The following is a 25477-nucleotide window of genomic DNA, read 5'->3' on the forward strand; positions in this document are numbered from 1 at the left end:
CATGATCAGGTAAACTCTGTTCTTTTAATGAAGCATGTCTTTGGATCACAGAACCTGTAACTGCGGCTCTACAAGAGGCCTCTAAAGAATCAAAACCACATTGTAGAGTACGTTTTCCCACCTGTTCAACTGCATGCAATAAATCCTGCATTTCTTTACAATCAGGAGCTTCTGAGCTTGCAAGCATTTTCTGTTTTAACTGAGCCATTAAATATTGTTGGTACTTAAGCATGTGAAACTGGCAATTTAAAGCTCTTACTGCTAAAGTTGCAGAAGTGTATACTTTCTTCCCCCATCTGTCCAAAGCTCTGGAATCTCTGTCAGAGGGTACTGGATTTTTTGCAATGGAAGCCTTAACCCCTTTTGGACCCTGGGAAATAGTTTCTGGATCAGCCGAAGGGTTTTTATAAAGAAACTTGTGAGAGTCTGGGACTCTATATCTATCTGGCTTGACTGGTGCAGGGGGCAAAGAATCAGGAGATAAGCTGGATTCAGAGAACACATCATCCACAATATCTAGCACAGGTGGAATAGCCAAGGGCCTGTGCTGAAGCAATAAAAGGAAATCCCTGAGCCTTTTCTTGGATTCTGAGTAATCCTGACTTTCCCAATGGAAATGTTCCCTCATGGTATGTAAAGTTTCCCCAAAAGAATAATCCTCAGGAGGAGAGGCTGAAGGGATAGATTCTTCAGCATCAGAGTCCTCATAGGGGGGTAGAGAGTATCCCTGGTCTGAAGAGGAATCAGAGCAAATGGAAACCTGATCAGAGGAATCAGTCTGTATCCTGCCTAGGCCTTTTCTCAGGAGGGGGATGGGAACCCCTGATTAGAGTAAATGAGGTCTTCGGCCATTTTAAGCATCTGTTTCTTAGGCATGGAGGACTGTCCAGGAGAATGCTGTACTTGTTTCTTTGTCTTTAATGGTAAGTTGTGAAGGTGTGAAAACACCTTCAGAAGCAGATGCCTGCTCAGCGGCTCCGGACCCATCTGAGGGATTAGTTTCCATACGCCCAATACCTTAAGTTTCCAGAGGCCTAGTTGTCTCCATGTGGGAGTCGGAGGCGGCCTGTGGCTCTGAGGTAGCGGGTGTCAGGGGCTGCGAAAGCGCCTCACTGAGAACCGGCGACTGGCCTAGAAGAGGTTTTGTCATTGGTTTTGGACCTCGGATGCATGTCTTTATCCTTGTCCTTGCGTTTCTTCGGTATTGCGGTCGTCGGTTGATCCAACGGCATAGTATAATTGAACCTTCGGCCAAAGTAGTGCAAAGCAAAATCAAAACGTCTTTTTATAGTGCGTTTGTTAAATCTAGCACAAAACCGACAACTAGTGACGTCGTGAACAGGGCCTAGGCATGGGATACAGTAAGAGTGGAAGTCCTTATGAGGTATTTGCTTCCCACAAGAAATACAATTATTAACTTTTTATGACATCGGTCTGAGGCAAGAAAAAAGTTTCCCCAATGGGGTACTTAGCTTTATTGAAGGCTTCAGATCTGAAATTTGACTTCGAAAATTTCAGGAGTCGGCCGACCGGCACTTGCATACTGCTACTGCTTCGGGCAACGCGCGGCAAGAAAGACTGAAGAAAATGGCATCGGATGCATGTTATATACCCCTGGCGCACTGACGTCAGGGAAGAAGCAACAGCAACCGACGCCGTACCAAGACTTTGGAACTCTGGCCGACTGCGGGACCACCTGATGGCAGGATAACCTAATGTAATGACTGCAGCAGTGTAACACGATGAACATCAAAAGAAACCTTTCTGCTGTTGTGGTTTTTGGTACTACTTTGGCTGCATCCGATGGACAGCAGATGTTCCATTACATTCAATGCTACAGCTAAGCTAGTTAATTAACTATAACTTGGGTTGTACCCAGGAAGGGAGGTTTGTAAACAAATTCTGGTCTCCTGTCATGAGAAATGATGGATCAGAGATGAAACCATTCCCTCCTAAATATGACCAGTCTGCCACACAATTGGTGGGGATGGAAGGGAAAAAATGGGTGGGGGTTGGTGTTCTTTGTGGGAGGGGAGTTTTCTCTCTCTTTCTTCTCACTGCCTTGCAGTCTGCCATAGCTTGTCTTTTTTCAATGACTTTTTACCTCCAATGATCCCCTCTTGCTGGTTTCAGGTAAAAGGGGCAGGATTTACTGGGAGAGTTGCAGTTATTATTTTGGAATAGACACATGAAGCATTTACTTTACCAACTTCATAATTTTACCCTGCTCTTCCAAACACAGGAAGACTACCTGCTGGAGTGGGTCAAAAGGAAAACTACATGTGCGAAATGGTGTCTAAAAGCTGCTGTTTAACATCTTCTAATAATGGCTGCTGTATGACTCCAGTGCATCTCTTCAGCATTATTCTAGATGCCACCATACTACTGCTGGCATTCATTCATGATAAGCAACCACAAACGACCAGCAAGGAAGATGGTAAGCCCAAAAACTTTATTCATCAAAGTGACATATACAGATATGTCACTAAACCAGACCGGTTTCGGCCTTACAGCCTTTCTCAATGGTATACAAAAGTAAAATGATGCAAAAAAGAAAGAACAGATTATAGTTGCATTTTATACTCCTCTCTGTTAAACCAAAGCAAATTGGTATAGCACAACCTAGTGTTTGGGATGTATACATGCCCCAACAATTTTTTGAAAACATTTTAAAGTCAATATACATTTCTGACTCTGTTATGGAACAAGCAAACCGAGTATTAAATAATAAGATACTGCCATCCATAGGAATATACATTCCATAATGTTATAGTGCTATATTTGAGTAATGTTAAAATGACAAACAGAAAAATGTCAAGTTATATTTTAAATAATGACCTGATTAGTATACAACATATATCATGGCCATATATAAACTGATGGAAGTATATATACATAATATAGAGTTATTAACCATATGATAATGACAACCATTCAATATTAAAATATACATTGGTCATCATGTTAGCTTTTATTATATGGCTCCTAATGCTTTTATTCTCTGAATCACATAACATCCACCAATCATAATACACATGCCAAAATATTACTTAGCACGGCATGTGTGTTCCAAGAAAAAGAACCCAGCCCTTTTATAAATGGTCATTAAGACCAGGAAAAAGTGCCCCAAGTTTGGTAATCCAATATTGTTCTTTTTTGTTTAAGATAGAGTGCCAACCTTGTTGGTGGCTACGATCCCCTACAATTTTATCAATAACCATAAACCTGAATTGAGCATTGGAATGTTTAATGGTATGTCTAAAGAGGGCATTAGTTTCCTTCTTATTCCTAATGTCACTCTTGTGTTCTGTCATCGGTTCTGAGGGATCTCGAAGTTTGACCCACATAGAATGATTTGCATTGACATGTTGCCAAATAAATGACCCAAGTAGTGCTGCAGTTAGCAAAAACCCTTGTGTGGTACACCCGTTCTGTATTGGCACTTGAGAATTCCTTCAGGGTATATACTTGTGAACAAGAACAACAGTGACCACAAGGAAATGTCCCTAAGAGTCTATCTCCTGTTAGGGTTGTTTGTTGATAGATGGCTCCTCCTCCTTCCCTATGTTTATAATGGGAAAACATCCCCCCCAGGGTTTGACCCCTTCTAAAAGACATGTGACAGGTGGTACCTAATAGTGTTCTTAATTCATCATGTGCCATCAATATATTCCAATTTGAGGTCAAAATATCCCTCACTACCTGGTGATTCCTACCATATGTGGTAACAAACCTAATAGTGGAGTCATGGTCATCTTTGTCTGATTTTTTATATTGCAATATGGACTGCCTATCCAAGGAATTGCTCCATTCATTAGCCATAGAGATATCCCTGATTTTGTACCCCCTCTGTTTGAATCTGCAACATAAATCATTCCTGGCTATTTCAAAATCACTCCCTGATGAACATATGCTTCATACATAAACTGTGATTTAGGTATATTCCGGATGGTATGGTAAGGGTGCATGCTGGATGCATGTAAAAGGGTGTTATATTGTGGATATTTACGATAAACTTTGGTACTTAGAGTGTGATCCTCGTTACGGTATACCGTAACATCCAAAAAATTGATAGTTTATAATCATAGGTTACCGTAAATTCAATACCCCATATGTTATCATTCAAATACTGAATGAATTCATGTAAGTATGTAATGTCTGCCTTCCAAACCATCCAACAATCATCTAAATATCATCTCCAGATGTCTATTTCAACAATATAAATGTTATGCGATGTATCATAGATGAAACATTCTTCAAAATATGCCATAAAAAGGTCAGCATATATTGGTGCAAATGAGGCCCCCATTGCCGTACCTTGAAGTTGTAAAACACTCCCCATGGAAATAGAAAACATTTTTAGTCAGTACATGCTCAGCCATGCAGATAAGTAGTGTGTTAAATCCAGGTGGATACATTTCACATTTTTCCAACCAATATTGTAATGATTGCAGACCAGCCCAGTGTGGAATACTGGTATATAGGGATTTAACATCAAGAGTACACATCACCCAGTCATGTTCTAGTTGGGTATCTGCTATTATTTGTAAGAAGTGTGTTGTATCTTTCAATCTGGCCCTAACCAATGACAGTAATGGTTTGAGATAAAATGTGAGAAATGCTGAGAGTGGTTCTGTTAGTGATCCAATACCCGACACAATAGGCCTACCTGGGGGTTTGGTTATAGACTTGTGTATTTTTGGCAAAAGATATAGAATCTGTTTCTGTGGATCTTTGACAGTCAGATGTTTCACAGCTTTAAGAGTTAAAATTCCTTCATCCTCTGCTGAATGTAAGAAAGAATCAATTTCCTTCTTATATACTAAGGTGGGATCAATAAACATTTGCATATAACATCTGGTCCGCCAGCTGTCTTTTACCCTCATCTAAATAGTCCCCTGTATTCATGACCACAACAGCACCACCCTTGTCTGCAGGCAATATGGCAATATCCCGATTTTGCTTAAGTTCTGCTATAGCAGTTTTCTCCATGGTAGAGATGTTTTGACCTAAAATATTGGATTCATGGTGATGGAAGTGGAGATCCTTAATAACTGACTGTTGAAATATGGAAACGTGTTTGTTCATGGGTGGTTGAAAATCAGATTTTAGAAATCTAAAATCAGAAGATCTATGAGAGCTGTCACCTGAAAAGAACAATTTGAGGTTGAGACTACGACAAAATGACAATACATCATTAACTATACTATATTCATCAGTAAAGAAACCTGGAATAAAACCAAGGCCTTTATTCAACAGTATAGTTTGTGCATTCGTTAATGGTACATCAGAAATGTTTAAAACATTGTTATATTCAACCTCGGCTATGTCAGGAGTGTTCTTATCAAATTCTCCATGGAATTGCTTACTGCGTTTGTGTTTGCGACCCCCTCGTCGCCTTGGTGAGTGTCTAAAGGGGTATAACTGTTATGTTTTTTACTCTTAGGTGATTCCCGGTGGTAGCCCCCATCATTGTCCGTATATGATGATTCATCATCACCAGACGTACTGGCCAAAGATACATCAGTGGATTTTAAAATAGATCTAGGTCTTTTCCTAGGTTTAATACCCAATGTTTTGTGACTAGTATCGCTGAACCTTACCGTCTTGGCGGTGTCAAAAGGACATCCCCTCTGATAATCTGTGCTATCTCTGTTGAATTTACGAATTTTACGATCCTTGGTCACCTGATCAAAGGATGCCAGATCCTTGGATAATTTTGAACCAAGGAAGAAAAGTAGACTGAGATTCAAAACGTTTACACTCTTCACAAGAGATTTTAACCTCTGTTATACATATATCCACCATTCTCTCATAATACGCTGTCAAAATTTTTACAAACATCATAGAGGATTGATGGAGAGCCTGGTTCCATTCCTTCTTCAGCCTGTCCTCCGCCCTGCTCACTAGGGCTGTAACCTGACTCTCAAACCTCTGGGAGTAATATCTTTTGTATATATGCTTTGAATAATCGAAATGCCATATATTGTACGAAGGTTCCGTAAGTCCTTATTCAATTTACTAAAGGCTAAATTGCAACCCTCAAGGGGACCATTATTAGAGCCATTTTGGTTACTGCTTGACATAACATTAACACCGAATACACCTAAGTCATGCCTATCAGCACATAACCCATTCAAAATCTGCTCCAAATCCATATTTATCAATATTCGAACCAGCACTATATGCTAAACAGGGAGGGTGGATTATGTATATTTTTAAAAAATACAAAAAATGTAATTCAACAGAGACCACACTGAACAATGGAAAGCCGTAATGCTAAAGAATCAGCTGGATAATACTAGTCACAATAATTCCCAATCTTGTTATAATCCACTGAGGCATTCAACCATGGTGGATGAATTCCAGGCACCAAAGAGTATAATCTTATTTGAGTGTAATCTACTGTGCATCAAATAGTTGAAAGTGACATCAACAATTATTATACATATAGCATAGTAATGTATACTAGCATAACAAGATTTATATCCAATAAACCATCGGTATACCAATATTGACAAACATTGGTGTCCTAGTTACTAATCATGCACAGTATTGTACCAAATATTTAGATTTTGAATTGAAAAATATGTATGTGCATATCCACATTGGGTACACTGAAAAGAAGCCCCTTAAATCCTGATCTAATAGAAAGGTTCAAGTATCCAAACGTGTTTTTCTTAATCAAACTGGATATATTACAGTTATCAGAAATAAAAGATGACAGAAAAAGACCCACTTAACATCAAGTTCAAAAAACAAAGTTGTATGTACGTTTCTATCCTGCAGATAGTATGACCTAGTAAGAACAATATCCCTTAATTGGATGTATAAAGCGTAAAATAACACTTAATATATCCCAACTTTGAGAGTATAACCTAGGATATATGTCCTATATATAGCTTTCAGTTTTATAGCTTCAAAACATACTAATAAGTATTTACTAATACTACCTTCAAATAATATGTATTTAAAGTTAGCTAAGCATGGCGTCCTTACTTCAGTGACAAACCATTCAAAATGTATTGTAAAAGCTGAGTATTAGTAAAAAAATGTTAACATATATATCAACCCATAAAAGGATTTGGTAAAATCATATCCTGAAGCATAATCACCAAAAGAACATAGATGGAACGCAACAACTTTTCAAATTTAGTATAATACTTCAAATGTATGAGTAGGTCTCATACAAATCAGAGTTTAATGCCAGTTATAGAACAGTTCAGTTCAAATAGTCCAAAACGAATATGATGTAGGCCCACAATCGAAATGTGACCATCATCCAAAAAAGTATTTCAAACGTTCCCCTCGACCAGCAGTATGACATAAGTAACACACCATCAGCGTTTGTAGTAATATGTCCAATGCCTGCAACGATGCTTTCACTCTGTTCCCTCAACTAGTAGTGTCCCATCCAAGGAACACCATCCACATAGGAATCGTAGCCCTTATAAAGTAAATCAAAATCCAGGTACAAAATCAGGGATATCTCTATGGCTAATGAATGGAGCAATTCCTTGGATAGGCAGTCCCTATTGCAATATAAAAAATCAGACAAAGATGACCATGACTCCACTATTAGGTTTGTTACCACATATGGTAGGAATCACCAGGTAGTGAGGGATATTTTGACCTCAAATTGGAATATATTGATGGCACATGATGAATTAAGAACACTATTAGGTACCACCTGTCACATGTCTTTTAGAAGGGGTCAAACCCTGGGGGGGATGTTTTCCCATTATAAACATAGGGAAGGAGGAGGAGCCATCTATCAACAAACAACCCTAACAGGAGATAGACTCTTAGGGACATTTCCTTGTGGTCACTGTTGTTCTTGTTCACAAGTATATACCCTGAAGGAATTCTCAAGTGCCAATACAGAACGGGTGTACCACACAAGGGTTTTTGCTAACTGCAGCACTACTTGGGTCATTTATTTGGCAACATGTCAATGCAAATCATTCTATGTGGGTCAAACTTCGAGATCCCTCAGAACACGTATGACAGAACACAAGAGTGACATTAGGAATAAGAAGGAAACTAATGCCCTCTTTAGACATACCATTAAACATTCCAATGCTCAATTCAGGTTTATGGTTATTGATAAAATTGTAGGGGATCGTAGCCACCAACAAGGTTGGCACTCTATCTTAAACAAAAAAGAACAATATTGGATTACCAAACTTGGGGCACTTTTTCCGCCTGGTCTTAATGACCATTTATAAAAGGGCTGGGTTCTTTTTCTTGGAACACACATGCCGTGCTAAGTAATATTTTGGCATGTGTATTATGATTGGTAGATGTTATGTGATTCAGAGAATAAAAGCATTAGGAGCCATATAATAAAAGCTAACATGATGACCAATGTATATTTTAATATTGAATGGTTGTCATTATGATATGGTTAATAACTCTATATTATGTATATATACTTCCATCAGTTTATATATGGCCATGATATATGTTGTATACTAATCAGGTCATTATTTAAAATATAACTTGACATTTTTCTGTTTGTCATTTTAACATTACTCAAATATAGCACTATAACATTATGGAATGTATATTCCTATGGATGGCAGTATCTTATTATTTAATACTCTGTTTGCTTGTTCCATAACAGAGTCAGAAATGTATATTGACTTTAAAATGTTTTCAAAAAATTGTTGGGGCATGTATACATCCCAAACACTAGGTTGTGCTATACCAATTTGCTTTGGTTTAACAGAGAGGAGTATAAAATGCAACTATAATCTGTTCTTTCTTTTTTGCATCATTTTACTTTTGTATACCATTGAGAAAGGCTGTAAGGCCGAAACCGGTCTGGTTTAGTGACATATCTGTATATGTCACTTTGATGAATAAAGTTTTTGGGCTTACCATCTTCCTTGCTGGTCGTTTGTGGTTGCTTTTCATGGTTTGACCCTGCAAGCCGTCCGTGCGAAGCATCTAGTTGCAACTATTCATTCATGATAGCCATAATTTACAGTACTCTTATCCACTCTGAAAGCTGCCTGGATAAAGTCATAAATTTAATCCCTTAACTTTTAATATAGAACATCACAAAGAATGTCTTCAACTTGTTTTAGGACTTCTCCTTGGTAAATGAGCAAGTACGTCTTGTAGTTTATCCCCATGAACACTACAGTGACCGACGTATATGCTTTCTTACCAAATCTATCGATAAATTGACTTTTCTTCTCACTTCATATGGTACTGAGCTCTGAAGACAGCATAGATCTTTTACAGGCTTTCATCAATAATACCGCCAGGCCAACCACTGAGCTTTTGTACAAATACTTAAATTTCTACTGTACAGTGTAAAATATGGTTGCTACTTTAGGAGGCAGACAATTAGGAGTAATGGTTTAATAAAAGAGTAGAAAGCATTCCCAAATGTTGCCAAGGCTGGAGGGCTGGAAATGGATAGGGTTCCTGCAGCCATACCAACTTTAAGTAGGTATTCTTTGAAGCAGAATCCTACCTAAGCCCTCTCTCAAAATGTTGCTCATCAAATCCAGCATGTCCTTTAAAGGAAACATCCTACACAGGAACCAAAATATATGATTTATTGATCACTGGTTTCACAACCCCTGGGAGAAGTGCATTGAGATGAATAAACAAAATCAAGTTGTCTGGCAGTGGGAGTCTAGTTCTGGGGTGGGGAGATTTTTGACTTAAGGTTTTCTCACTGGGAGACTGACCCTTGCCACATTTCTTTTGGAATGTTTTAGCAATCATATTGCAAAGATGATGGCATGTGGGGTTGCAGCACTTGAGACCTACATCCTCCTGGGAAGGATACGTACTTAGCCCTTCTGGGGAAAGGAACCTATAAAACAGTTCTGCAGCAGCTGTAGAGTTTTTAAAAGCATAGGCATATTGTAATTGAACTCCAAGGTGCTACAGTGGCTCACTTCCACAAACACAATATCTAGCACTCAGCATACCTACATGTTCATAATAAATTTGCCCTCAGCAGATGGATTTCTCCTCTAACTTTAATCCACCCAACAGATTCATTAGCATCATTCAGAGAACCACTGAAACTATTTCAGAACATCGGTTAGCCTTACTAGTATCAATAAATTACTAATCATGGAAATTCATTGAATTCAATGAATGTTAGACAACACTATACGCTTATCTGATGATATATTACAAAATTACAAAAAAGTAATCATATCTCAAATAGATAATCTGGTAGAAGCAACTGTTTTAGCTAAAGGTGTTTACTGGTGGGCAGAGACAGAATAGGATTCTAAATATCATGGAGACATAAAAAAGAAAAATATAATGAAAGCAAAAGTATACCAATTCTACAGGTTAGGTCTGCAAGTCAAAAGTTTCTTCAAAAGAAAGTAAACAAAAATTAAAACATTTTGATAATATACATAACAATTTCAAAGTTCTGAATGTTCAAAATGGTACTTTACCAGTTTACATAGAATAGATTTGTCTCGGGAAGTTCTCAGACGTTTACAGTTGGTCCACAGAAATATAAGAGCAGTAACAAAATAATAATCTGGGGTCCAAATGGCTTTTCAATTAAATTGTATAAATGGATAGAAAAAAATAAGTAACTTATTAACTAAACCTTTTAACATGATTAGAGACAAAAACCATTGTAAACTCAATGAAAATGGCTAGAATAACATGTCCTCGAAAACATAAAAACAACAAAGATGAAGATGCAGCAAACTATAGGCCAAGTTCATCATTAAATAGAGACATCAAAATTCTTGCCAAAGTACTAGTCACAATTTTACCTAAACAAGAAAAATCTGGATTTATATATGATAAAACATTTGCTGATAACTGTGGTCCCTTTCAAGTTTGATACTCATGCATAAATTATTTTATTTTATATCAAAAAGGCATTTGATAGAAATACCTTGAGAATTCATATTTGAATTTCATAAAAATAGAAACTGATGTCAAATTCCTGGCTTGGGCAAAAGTAATGTACAAGGATGAACAAATGGATTTATTAATTAACAATGTGACAGTTTAAATAACAGTAGGAGTAGTAGATAAGGTTGTCCATTGTCACCTGCATTATTTACACTAGTAATTGAACAACTACAGACAGCCTTTCAATAAGGAAAGGGCAGGTCCTGTTTTACAATACTTGTTGATAACTACATATTGATGGCATAAAAGGTAGATGAAGTCCTAGCCAGAGAGTTAAAGATATAACAGCATTTGTAAGTCTAAAAAACGACCACTGACAACTGACCAATCACATGAATGTAAAGGGAGGTCCTTATTTACTACTTGAGAAGCAAGAACTTATCTGGCAGCTTAGGTTGAACTCCTACACCTCTCCAGGATTAAATGAAATTACATCAATTTCTTGTATTCTTAAGCAGAAAAGTTTAATTCGTTAAAGAACCTCCAGTATTGTTTTAAACCTGATGCAAAAGTTAGTTTTTTAACTCTACATTTTCTTCCATTTTTTAGGTTTTCACTAACTGATTCATTATTGTAGTCATGGTTTTAGGTTGAATATTTTTATTCAAACCAGTTGTTGTGTCTTTCGGCTTTTCCCGGTTAGAGGTCGCCACAGCGGAACTCCGGTCCACTAATGACTGGCAGTAGATTTTTACATGCCGAGTTGCCAGCCCTGATGCACAACCTTCAACGAAGGTACGCCCATTCACACATGTCTCCACACACAAGATGCTCTAGCTGAGAATCGAACATGACAATGTCTTACTGTGAGGCAACAATGCTACCGCAGCACCACCACCACAGTTGTTTGTTGTATTACTAAATCAAGGATGCGAGATGACTATGTTACACTATTTTATGTAAGCAGTGACTTTTTGTTTGACACCATGTGATTGGTCAGTTTAGCAAGGGTTGAGTATTTAAACACAGGGTTTCTGTTGTTACTTGTCTGAGGAAATCTACTAGAGACGAAAAGCGCTTCACGTATTAAATTGTTCTTCGACGTGTCAGAGTTGTCAGTCGTTTTTTGGATTTGCTGTTTTCTTTATTTGAACTACCCAGCATTTGTAAGTCTGTTTAGTTAGGATTAAACTGCAACAAATAAACAATTGTTACTAAAGAGATTTGGGTAACTGTGTTAAGATACAAGAGATATCTGACCCAATTTATTTAGTTTATAAGCAGAAAAGAGCATTAAGCATACAGCTGACAAAACATTCAGAACATTGCAGGAAAAACTGTGAACATTACTGCAAAGTTAAAATTTTAAAACAATAATCTATGAAGGGAGAAGGAATACAATTAAAATTTTAAATTCACCGCTCATTTTGCATGCAATAAGAAATCTACCCATTTCTTCTCGTTATGATGAAATGGTTACAATATCGAAGAAGACTAAAGAATTTGTAGAAAATTCTACTTGAGCAAGCTCGCAATACTCGCAATAGGATAATTATATTAAAACAGAGGGGTGGGAACATATCAGGCAATTTAACATACACAACCATTTTTAACTTGCTCCAGTGGGTTAAATTTAACATAGGAGATCCCACCCTAGGTACTGGGTGGGACCATGTTGACAAAAACTATACTGATTCATGGTCATCAGATTAGGATGGAAAAAAAGAGGAAATATGAAGTTGGAAATAAACAGTAAGAGTAAACTGAAACGTTGCACCTCGATAAAAATGGAAGAATACTGGAAAAGGTAGAGGTGCAACAATTTATGCTGATTTACTGGAGATAAAAGTTACCGATGTTAGATAAAAAAATATTTGATAAATAGAAAATTAATGAAATTCTAAGCTGGTAATTATGCGGGGGGGGGGGGTAATGACAGAGATGTTTATGCCATACAAAAATGGATACACATTTGGGACCAACAAATGAAACAGCTACCTAAGTATTTCAACCTCTTGACGAATATTCAAAGAAAAAAAGACATACTGATCAAAATGTTGGAGAGGCAATTCTCCAGTGGAAGACAACACAGGAGATGATATTCAATACAGAATATAATATGTCAAAAAAAAATTTCATGGAATTTTCCAAATTACGTACTGGAGTTAACAAACTGGGCTCAAATAGCAGACAGGAAATCAACAGGTAAAGGCACAGCTTGGGTGGGCTGAAGTAGGCAACTGCCAAGTCCAAGGTGTCAGGGAAGAAGCTGCTGTAATGTGAGCATCTTGAATTTTGGTACGAGTAGAAATGTGTTTAGGATGGATAAGTCCAAAATGGGTCTCCAGTCGGTTCCTTTCCTTGGTACCAGAAAAAGTCTGGAATAAAAACCTTGACCTTGTTCGTGAGTAGGTACCTCTTGAATAGCTTTCATGTCCATAAGCTTTGAAATTTGTATTTGAGCCTCTGCCCTTTGATTGTGTGGCAGGTTTGGCATGCCTCTCATTTTTGGAAGAGTGTGAAAATGAAATCTGTAGCCTCTGTTTATAATGTCCAGGATCCATTTGTCTGTTGTGATAATATGCCAATTTCTTGTAAATAATGCCAGCTTTCCTCCCAAGGGTGCTGTCAGCTGAGACTTGCTTGGCATGAAAAGGGGGAAGTCATTGGGTTTGTTTCCTGTATTGTTGTGCACTGTCTTCGCCACCTCTTGGTGCTGGAATTTGCCATTGTCTGCCTCTATATGATCCTTGAGGATGTCCTCTGCCCCTTGTGCGCCTGTATCTACCTCTTTGTGGCTTGTCCGTGGCTGGAAAGGACCAGTTTTTTGAAGGCCAATTTCTGCTAAAACGTGGTGGTTGAACCTGTAGAAAAGCTTTGACAGTTTGCATAGATTTAGCTTTTTCTTCCATTTTCTGTAGGATCTCCTCAGCATTGGTACCAAATAGTACATCCTTTTGTAAAGGAGCATCTAGTAGTTTAGCTTTAACATGGTCAGGCAAGGTTTGTTCCCTAAGCCAGGCATGTCTACGAATGACTGATCCTGTCACAGCAGCTCTACTTGAAGCCTCTAGGGCATCACAGCCACATTGTAAAGTGTGTTTACCCACTTGTTCTGCACTATGCATCATGTCCTGCAACTCCTTCAAATCTGGTTGTTCAGGTTGAGACATTTTATTTCTTAATTGTGATAACAGAAACTGCTGATATTTAAGCATATGGAACTGACAATTTAAGGCCCTCATGGCTAGGGTGGCCGAGGTATATACCTTTTTCCCCCACCTTTCTAAGGATCTAGACTCTCTTTCGGAAGGTAGCGGATTCTTAGCAGTAGAGGCCTTCATTCCCTTGGGGCCTTGAGAAATGGTTTCAGGGTCAGCATTATGGCTTTTGTAAAGAAATTGGTGAGAGTTGGGAACTCTGTAGTACCTATCAGGCTTGACTGGGGCAGGAGGCAGGGAATCCGGATATAGGCAAGCCTCCGAGTAAACATCATCAAGTATGTCCAAGACAGGAGGTATCGCCAGAGGTCTGGGCTGAGGTAACAAAAGAAATTCCCTAAGTCTTTTCTTGGAATCAGAAAAGTCTTGGCCTTCCCAATGGAAGTGTTCCCTCAAGGTGTGCAAGGTTTCCCCAAAGGAAAAATCCTCTGGGGGAGATACAGAAGGAATGGACTGTTCAGCATCTGAATCTTCAAAAGGGGAGTATGAGTGTTCCTCTTCATCAGAATGTTCTGAAAAAATGGAGTCCTGGTCAGAAGAGGGAGAAGCTTCCTCCACTCTGGGTCTCTTGTCTGGAGGGGGTTGGGAACCCCTGATAAGAGTAATTAAATCCTCAGCAATTTTTAGCATCTGCTTTTTAGGCATGGGGCCTGGAGATGGGCCCTGTGCAACAGGCCTCTTGGGATGCAAGGCTGATTTGGAATTAGTAAAGGCCTTTATGGAAAAGGAAGATGAGGGTCTAAAGACACCATGGGTTGAAGTGGACCTGTCCACATTAGGAGGCTCAACACTCACAGTGGCTTCGGTGGTTGAAGTCTGGGTATGGGCCGAGGTACCTGCGGTCTCTGTTACAGAGGACACTGCCAAAGAAGTGTCGTCGGTAGTCAGGGGCTGCGTAGGAGTCTCGCTGAGAACCGGACCACGTGGGGCCGGTTTTGGCGTGGTGTCGGTGGAGACCGCGGGCCTCGTGTGTCGGTCTTTGTCCTTGCGTTTTTTGGACAAAACGGTAGTCGGGGTATCCGACGACATTTTATAATCAAAGGCTTTACCAAAAAAGTGCTGGGCGAACTCTGCCCGATGCTTAATAGTGCGTTTATTGAAAGTAGCGCAAAAGCGACAGGCCGAGACGTCGTGGTCTGGGCCTAAACAAGGTATGCAGAGGGAATGGAAATCCTTATGTGGTATTTGCTTCCCACAAGAAATACAATTGTTAACTTTGTCTGACATCGGTCTGAGGCGAGAAAAGTTTCCCCAACGGGGTACTTAGCTTTAAAGAAGACTTCGGTTTCCAATTTTTCATAATTTCAGGAGCTGGCCGACTGGCACTTGCGAACTGCTTCTGCTTCGGGCACCGCGCGGCAAAAAAGACTGAAGAAAATGGCGTCGGCTGTGTCTTATATACCCCTGTTGTACTGACGTCAGGAAAGAAAGCGACAACAACCGACGCCGGACCTAGACTTTGGAATTCGGCCGACCGAGGACCCGCCTGACAGCAGAAAACCCATCTGTGATTACTGCAGCTGTATGCACGATGAACATCTGGGCTCAAATAGCAGACAGGAAATCAACAGGTAAAGGCACAGCTTGGGTGGGCTGAAGTAGGCAACTGCCAAGTCCAAGGTGTCAGTGGGCATAGCTGGCAGCACCAGCATTTAGTAATGAATGCTTATATGGCACTTGTGGTCAGAGCTCAGACATATCGGCTCTCCGTGTTTGACATGGTGCAGCCCTACCATTCAGAACTGAATGACAATACTGCTTTTGTGGTCAGCTCTGAAGCATGTGAGATGAGACGGCTGCCATATCAAGGAGCTGCCCAGGGTGCCCCAACACCAAGTTACTGCTCTACCAACATGTAGATTTTTTCATATGTGGTTAAATCCAATGTAGCCAGACAGTGGAAACCAATAAAACAGCACAAGCAGAGGTACTTTAATACTGAAAAAATGAAGAATCGGGAAAGTATAGAATATGACTACAGAGAAACTCACCAGACTGGTCAGAAACCTTAAAATACTCTAATTTGATTGAGGCAAATCTTATAAGGAAACTATTACACCAGATTTAACCAAGTAAATACTATAATTATTATTTTAAATCGATTAAAAAAAACTTGTCAAAATATATTTAAATACATGTACATAATTAGAAATATGCCTTATTGGTTATATTAAGGAAAATGTTAACAAACATTGCTCAAATGTAAAAGAATAAGGTAAGTGTCATTTCTTATATGTTGTTTCTACAAAATGCAGTCTGAAGTCCATGGCCCTTTAACATATCACGTTCTCGATCAGCAGTAAAAATGAACAATTCTTTCCCATTCGCCCACCTCCTATTTAAGAGTAACTAGTGAGTAGAAGACAAAAGTGGATTTTAAATTATTGTGATGAGTGTGATCTCTTCTGTATGAAGTGAGGCTTAATTTACAGATGCATTTTAAGTACATGTACAGACATAGTTTGAAGTACACAGTTCTGGAACACATTCTAGATGACAACATGAAGGTAGCTGTATAACTGTTCAATACTATATCTAATCATACATTAAAGCTGCTCTCACATTTCTTTTCTTAATATTACAGTCGACTTCTATGGGAAATCAGCTTAGATTTCTTTATTACATGATAAATGGATATTGCTGAGTAGTCATGCAATATGCTTACCTGACTCAAGCCCAAATTCCAAATAATTCTCTGTTACTATCAATATTGCCATGGCTTTAACAAAGAAGAAAAATCCAAATGTGATGCAGAGCGACCTTTCACCCCCTTCTTCCACTTTAAAGTAGTGTGCTGTCAATGAGAATAAAGCTTTCCTGCATAGAACATGTTAAAGAAAAGCACCACACATAGTAAAAACAATAATATAAAGGCCATCAAATATTTTAACCTTCATTAAAAAGACATTTCACCATACCTGCTGCATTTGCCTCAACTCATTTTGGTTCTTCTAGTAGCTATAACATTCTAAGTGGAAATTCCTTGCATAGCACGAACATTAAAATTATGCCAGTGTCCCCTACCTAAACTGTTCATGTCTGACAACAACTTTTTTTTTTAAATAAGGATTCAACATAAAATTTATATACATGCATACATGCGTACATATGTGTGTGCGTGTGTGTGAGAGAGACAGACAGTGTATACAGATGTGTATATACGAACACACACACACAAATTTTATATATATATATATATATATATATATATACCCACACACATACAAATTACATATATATATATATATATATATATATACATACATACACACATACATATATATATATATATATATATATATATATATATATATATATATATATATATATATATATATATATATCTATATATATACATACACACATATCTATATACATTATATATATATATATATATATATATATATATATATATATATATATATACACACACACATATATATATATATCTACATATCAGCCCTAACAAGAAGCAAAAAACCAGCACTGGAACATAAAATATTACAAGAAACTAAAATGACCAGGAAGCACTCAAAAGAGAAGTTTAATCCAAATCCAAATTCTCATACACAGTTAAGCACTTTTGTCAGATAAGACATCATCAGAACCATGAATGAAATAATCAAATGATCTAGGCAGTTTGTTTCCTGGGAGGCCTTCTAGACCTGAAGGCCTTGATGCCTTCCTTATAAATTTTGTCTTAGATGGAAAGTTCCTCGAACTCTTGGACTGGAGAGACAAGGAGGTGTTTGAGGTCTTGAAGCTCTTTCCCTTTCTGCTGGAGAGACATGAAAAGATCAGCCACCTTAGCACCAAAGAGGGCTAAATGGTCCAAGGGAGCATCCAGGAGCTTGGCTGCGAAAGCATCAGGGAGTGTCTGCAGACGTAGCCAAGAATATCTTCTTAGTACAGATGCTGATGCAGCTGACCTGGCTGAGGCCTCAGCTGCATCGTACGCACACCTAAGGGAGTGCTTGGTCACTTGTGAGACAAACCAGAGTAAGAAGACAAGGATGCTTTAGCAGCACAGTCAGGAATATAATTAAGCTCTTTAAAGGCTTTGTCTAGAAGAGCCAGAGAGTACTTGGACATGTGAGACTGGTAATTTGTTGCCCTAACAACTAGGGTAGCAGAAGTATAAATCCTTTTTCCCCACCTCTCCATGGCTTTGCTGCAGGTAGGACAGTGGTCGTAGGGAGGAGTTTGGATGCCCTGTCCGTAGAAATGGAAACAGTGGCAGGGTCTGCTAGGGGCACTTGAAAAGGAATTTGTCTGAGTCAGGGACTGTGTATAATCTGTCTGTCCTTCGAGGATCAGATGGTTGGGAATCTGAAGTAATGGATGCCACAACAAATGCAGCCAAGAAGGTAAGTTGGACAGGTGGGACAGGTGATGGATTAGGTGATTCCATCTAAATCAGATCATAAAATCTTTTTTGTGCTTCAGATATGTCTCTGCATTCCCACTTAAAGTGTTCTCTCATCAAGTTAACAGTGTCCTCGAAGGTAAGGTCTTCCACTGGGGAATCAGGCTCAGCAGAGGCCTCTTCAGGGGATCCATACCCCAGGGGGATGAAATCTGGGAAGAGTAGGAGAGGGAGTCCTCAGAGGAATCAAGACAGTTTCTCCTCTGCAGAATAGCTCACAGTCCTTTCAGGTAATGAAGGCCTAGAGCTGAGAAGAGGTGGAGCTGCAGGGGTGAACTCAGAGGAAGGCCTGAGGGCCAAGAAAGCATTGTAGAGACTCTGGCTGAAGGCCTCCCAGTCAGGTAAGACCTCTGATGCTGGAGAAATATGTCTGGTCTTTTGCTTTTTCTTAGAAGGTCTAGTCGACGTGTAACTGGTGGTAGGCCTGGAATAAATCATTGGAGCAGCAGAGGCCGGGTCCGAAGCATCCCTCGAAAGTACTGGTTCCCCCCTGCTGTCTATAGCAGGTGCCGGTACATCCTCCCTGGACGTGTCGTCCACTCTAGAGTGTGTGGCCTCCTGAAAGGTACATGCTGTACCTAATGTGGCGAAAGCCAGGTCCTCAGCCAAGCTGATGGTGAGGAGTGCCAGAGGGAGGTGCAGTGGAAGAAGTAGGCTGCATGGACTTGGTCCTCTTCCTTGGTGGTTCGGATGGGGCGCTGGAGGCAGCTTCCATACCGAGAGTCATCTGTCTTAGGTGCTGGTTAAGTCGAGAGCCTGTAAGCGGTGGCAAAGGGTCCTGGGGATGAACAATTTACAGATGGTGCAGTTTTGTAATCCTGATCCCTACCCAGACAAAAGAGACACTGGCCGTGGGTGTCTATGTGGAATTTGACGACTGCAGTTGCACTTAGTCTTACCGGACATGAACAGACTATAAAATACAAAACGGGGTACTTATCTTTAATGTAAAACAAATCTGACGTCCCCAAGTAGCAGGAAAGTACAGTTGTGTACACTTACCATAAATATAGAAATTAGAGTGTATTCACTGTTGCAGTCATTACATTTGGGTTATCTGCTTGCAGTAGCCCTCAGTCGCCCTGATTAACAAAGTCTTGGGTCCTGCATCAGTTGCTGCCCAGTCTTCCTTGACGTCAGGTCATCAGGGGTATAAAACATGCAGCAGACACCATTACATCAGTTTTTCTTGTCCCAGATGTCAGGTTCCCCCCCTAATGGGAAGCAATTAAATCTATAAATACAAGGATATACCTCCAACAGAAAAGCAAATACACCAAAAAGCTTTTAGAGCATAGTAAGTGAGGGTAGAGGTATAGCCAAAGGAAGAAAAGGGGGCTGGAGGGAGGGTAACCAGGACTGCAACAGTGAATACACTTGAACATCTACATTTATGGTAAGTGTACACAACTGCACTATGTTCTTCATGTTTCACTGTTGCAGTCATTACATTTGGGTAGATTCCCAAAGCTAAGGTTGGGAGGAGGAATTTAAATAGAATTAGGACCAGCTATAAGGCCCTGCAAGACTGCAGTGGCATAACCAGCCCTGGATTTACAGAAAATTGGCAAATGATAATGCTTGGTGAAAGTATGTACAGAACTCCAGGTAGCACCTTCTAGGATGTCCCTAGTAGGGACGCCCCTGAGAAAAGCTGCAGAGGTAGATGCAGCCCTGGTTGAATGGGGTCTGATGCCCATGTGGGATAGGTTTTCCATGATGCTTATAGCAGAAATGAATGCAGTGGCCTATCCATTTTGAAATGATTTGTTTTGAAATAGCTTTCCCCTCTGTCCCTGCAGAAAACGCCACCAGCAGTTGTTCAGATTTCCTTTGAGGTTTAGTCCTGTCCAAGTAGAATCTAAGCTGTCTGTGCACATCTAAAGAGTGCAGTATCCGTTCCCCTTTGTTCTGTGGGTTAGAAAAGAAGGTAGGTAAATGAATGGACTGATTAAGAGCCACACTGGATGCTACCTTGGGCATGAAGGAGGGATTGGTTCTGAGGGACACCCTGTCTGCATGAAAGATGATGAAAGGCTCCACTGCCATAACGGCCTGTAATTCAGATACCCTTCTTGCAGAAGTGATTGCTAAAAGGAAAGCTGTTTTCCAGGAAAGGAATTTTAAATCTGCAGTAGCAGCTGGCTCGAAAGGAGGAAGAGTGAGTTTCTCCAAGACAAAGTTAAGATCCCACGCTGGAGTTGGAGCTCTCTTGGGTGGCCTTAAATTTTTGGCCCCTCTGAGGAACTGCTTGAGCAGTGGGTGAGAGAAGAGGGGAGGCTCTGTGCTATAATGAGCTGAAATGGCTGAGGCATGAATTTTGATGGAGGAAAAAGGCAAGCCCTTATGAAGAATCTCAGTCAAGTATTGTAGAATCTGAGGTAAATTGGGCACTGCTGCGTTCATTCCTTGAGATTGGTTCCAAGCACAGAATCTTTTCTATTTTGAAGCATAAGATTTTCTAGTACTAGGCCTCCTTGCCTCTAAAATGATATCCACCACTGTTTTACTGAGGGATGGTAAAGGAGAGATTAGGTAATTAGCCAGGCTGCTAGGTTCAGGGTTTGCAGCTGAGGGTGCAGAATCTGGTTCTCCTGCTGAGACAACAGGGAAGGAGTCTGAGGCAGATGCCATGGAGTCAAGCGTGACACACTGCGCAAGAGTGGGTACTAGTGTTGGTGAGGCCAGTCTGGTGCAATTAAAATTGCCCTTGGCTTGTCCTGTTTGATCTTTAGTAGTACCTTGGAGAGCAGAGGCAGAGGAGGAAAGGCATACACGGATATGTTTTTTCCATCCACTTTCCAAGCTTGCTTGTCGGGAATCCTTGTGCAACATTTGTCCAGTTGATGGTTCTGGGGGAGGCAAACAGGTCTATATCTGGGCTCCCCCATTTGCTTGTCAACATGTTGAAAATCCTTGGTTCCAGTTTCCACTCATGTGGGTCCATGAGGTTTCTGCTTAGTCCATGTTTTTGTTCCATCCACTTTCCAAGCTTGCTTGTCAGGAATCCTTATGCAACATTTGTCCAGTTGATGGTTCTGGGGGGAGGCAAACAGGTCTATTATCTGGGATCCCCCATTTGCTTGTCAACATGTTGAAAATCCTTGGTTCCAGTTTCCACTCGTGTGGGTCCATGAGGTTTCTGCTTAGTCCTTCTGCCAGTGTATTTAGTTTTCCTGGCAGGAATTGAGCTTGTAGACTCACTTGGTAGCTCAAGGCTGTGTTCCACAATGCCATGGATAGTCTGCAGAGGGGGTAAGAATGTGTACCCCCCTGCTTATGTACCACATGACAGTGGTGTTGTCCGTCTTTACCATTAGTTGTCCTGGAAGCATGTGTTCCTTGAAGGCTGTCAGAGCATTCTGTACAGCTAACATTTCTTTTTGGTTTATAAGCAGGTGCATTTGACTTGGGCTCCATTTGCCCTGAATGCACTTCCCTGCCAGGTGAGCCCCCCATGCATAGTCTGAAGCATCTGTTAAGATTTGTGCGGCAGGGGGTAATGTGAATGGTAGTCTCCTGTTTTGGTGGCAGGCCTCTGCCCACCAAAGGAACTCTAGGTGTAGGCAAGGTATTATAGGAATCCTTGCTTCCAGATACTGTGAATGTTGACACCATAGGCTTTTGAGATACCATTGTAGCTTCCTCATATGCAGCCTTGCATATGGAATTAGAAGAATGCAGGAGGTCATGAACCCCAAGGCTTGCAGTAGCTGCCTTGCAGATGGTTGGGTTTTTATGACCACTTGTTTGAAGTAAGTTGTCAAATGAATCCATTTCTCTGGCATGAGGAAAGCCATCTGGGAAGTTGTATTCAAGCTTGCTCCCAGGAATATAATTTGTTAGCAGGGTACCAGGTGGGATTTCTTTTCGTTTATGCTGAACCCCAGACAAGTCAGTACCTTTTGAACAAAGGCCAGATGATTCAAACGAATGTCCTTGCTTTCTGCCTGAATTAGACAATCGTCCAGGTATGGGTATATCTGACTATTTCTTTGCCTGCAAAATGCAATGACTGGAGCTAGGCACTTTGTGAATACCCTGGGCACAGTAGATAAGCCAAAGGGCAGTGCAGAGAACGGATAGTGCATGTAGCCTGTTTTGAAGCATAGGTGTCATCTGCAAGACTTTATTAAGATGGTGAATCATTCTTTAGAAATAGGGTATCAAGAATTTATGTTGAATAAGAGCAATATTGAATATAACATGTCAGTGCATGAATGGAAAATCTTAATGGACCTAAGCAAGAAAAATAATATTGCTTTTAAACCTGCCGATAAGGGCAACAAGTTGGTTGTTCTAAATACTATGGATTATTTTGACATGTGCATGCAACATCTTAATGATAAGAATATTTATGAAAAATGTGGGGTAGATAAATATCATTTGGCTATATTACAATATAAGGAGCTGATACAAAAGGGCTTTAGATTAGGTTATTTTGAAATGAAAGATGTTAATAATAAATTTCAGACAGAGGGTTGTGGCATGGCATATTTTTACTGCCTGCCTAAAATTCATAAAAATCTTAATAAACCCTCTGGTCGCCCCATAGTATCAGGTCATAATTATTTTTCTGAAATATAGGTATTTTCTCCATGACTACTTTGATAACATATGTTAAAAGTTACCTTCCTTCTTAACAGATGTATTTGATTTTTTGAATAAAATTAATAATATAAAGTGGAACAAAAGTATGTATTGGCTGACAGTAGATGTCAAAAGTCTTTATACAAACATAAGTCATGAATTTGCACTAGAGCCATTGACATGCTTTTTGGGTCAGTCACCTGTGTCAGAGTTCGTTATAGAGTTATTGTATTTCTCCTTAACTAATAATTTTTTGAATTTAATCATTCTATGTATCATCAGAAGAACAGCCATGGGGCTTTTTTGCCCCCATGTATGCAAAATTTGGCTATGGATGGGGCTTTTTTTTGCCCCCATGTAGAAATTTTGAGATGGAATATATTTATAAACATAAGTTTTTTCAACAACATGTTATTAAATACTACAGGTATGTAGATGATTTAATTTTTCTAGTGGAGGGGGGACAGTCTATACACACATTTTTTATTTGATTTGAAGTCCAATAGATTTTCTTTGGACTTGATGGGGTTTAATTATGGGCCCACTTCTTTTTTTTTTTCGATTTTTCTTGACATTTCTAGTGGTTATAAATTAGTAACTTCTGTAAATAGGAAATTTGAGGCCCTACTTTATATGTACATGGCACAAGTGGACATGTTCACACTAAATCTTTACCCTATGGAGAAATGTTAAGGAGTTTCAGATTATGTAATGAAGAAATGGTACTCAAAAGAATTGGATTTTGTGTATAATTTTTGTTGAGAGGGTATAGTATATCCTGTTTGGATGAAAGTCTTAATAAATTATGGGACTATGTTAACAATCATAACAAAGAAAGTACATTACACAAGAAAAGATCTGAACTTTTCCTTAGTCTAAAAAACAAATGTATACTGAGGCTATGTATTTTGTTACCACTTATGGTTGTTATACCTCAGAATTAGTTAAAATTGTATCTATGTTTTGGAAATATTTTAGTACCCTGAATGATGTTAAATTATGGTTAAATGTAAATTTAAAATTTTCATACAGAAGGGGTAGGAATATTAAAGACTTTTTGATAAGTAGATTTAGTATCCCTACAGAAACAATGGTAGAACAAGTTAGACACAAAGGAACCTACCAGTGTGGTAAATGCAAGGCATGCAGTTTTGTTACTTTTAACTTTGAATATATAAATGATATTCCTTTTCGAGTTAATAATTGTTTTAGTTGTAAGACAGAGAGAGTCATTTATGCACTAAAATGTCCCTGTCATAAATTTTATATCGGGGAAACAAAGAGAGCTTTTAAAGTGAGATTACTAGAACATGTTAGGGACATAATTAATGTCAAGAATGAAAGTCCTGTTGCTCGACATTGTTTTGAAATGCATAATAGTGATGAAAGGTTGTTAAAAGCATCGATTTTAGAACAAATATCTGATAATGATACTGATTTTTTAAAAATTAAACAGCTGCTACCGTATAAAGAAACTGTTTATATTTTAAAGTTTAAAACTTTATATCCAAATGGGCTTAATGAGGATTTTAACTGGAAAATGTTGCTCAGGTAACTGATTTTTTAATAAGATGATTGTTTGACTGCTTTAATTAATTGATTCAACTTGTATATAAGATCAGTTTGTTTTACTTGTTGTATACTCCTGCAAGGCGAAGGCAGGACGCAGAGAGTGAAAGAGATTTCTATCAGATTAAATCGTGTTTGGTGAATCCTGCTGAGTTGTTTTTTCCATTTTCTACGATTTGGTGTTGTTGTTGCTGCTGGGTCATCTGCAAGACTCCCTGATAGGGATGTGCAGGTATGCTTCTTTTAAGTCTAGTCTTGCCAACCATGCATCCTTACCTAGCATAGGAAGCAGCTGGTGAAGAATCAGCATTTTGAATTTTGGAATCACCAAAAAGGTCTTTAGAAAGGTCCAGGATAGGATGCCATGTATTGCCTTTTCTGGGTACCAGGAAAAGTCTTGAATAAAAACCTTGTCCCTTTTCCTCTTCTGGTACCAACTGAATAGCTCCCCATGTTTAAGAGAGAGTACTTGATTTTGGGCCTCTGCCCACTGATTTTGGGGAAGATCTGGCCACCTGCTTAGTGTTGGTAATGTGTGGAAATGAAATCTGTATCCTCGGGACACTATATTTAAAACCCATTTGTCCTGGGTAACGAGTTTCCAGTTTTTGGCCTGCAGACCAATCTTTCCGCCTAAAGGAGCATTCAGGTGGGACGTGCTTGGAAGTTTTAAAAGCAAGTCAATGAGTCAGTTTTCCATAGGAGGAGTCTTATTACTCCCAGGTTTGGGTGCGGAACCCCCCCACTGCCTAGCTTTGTGTGTCCCTTGGGACTGAAATCTGGGGTTTCTGCTGTGTCTGGGTTTGCTTTAGAA

The 25477-nt window shown here is 39.4% G+C and overlaps 1 protein-coding gene across 2 annotated transcripts in view; it reads right to left on the reverse strand.

Moving 5' to 3' along the window:
- The window catches only part of TMEM161B (transmembrane protein 161B), an 885867-nt gene that overhangs the window by 595088 nt on the left and 265302 nt on the right, over positions 1 to 25477 (reverse strand). For both annotated transcript variants that reach the window (XM_044064157.1, XM_044064156.1), the window contains exon 6: positions 16744 to 16895. In XM_044064157.1, coding sequence (XP_043920092.1) covers positions 16744 to 16895 — 152 coding nt within the window. The remainder of the gene's footprint in view (positions 1 to 16743; positions 16896 to 25477) is intronic.

This window comes from Protopterus annectens, chromosome 2.part2, assembly GCF_019279795.1.
Source record: "Protopterus annectens isolate FY-2018-M chromosome 2.part2, PAN1.0, whole genome shotgun sequence".
Taxonomy (NCBI): Eukaryota; Metazoa; Chordata; order Ceratodontiformes; family Protopteridae; genus Protopterus; species Protopterus annectens.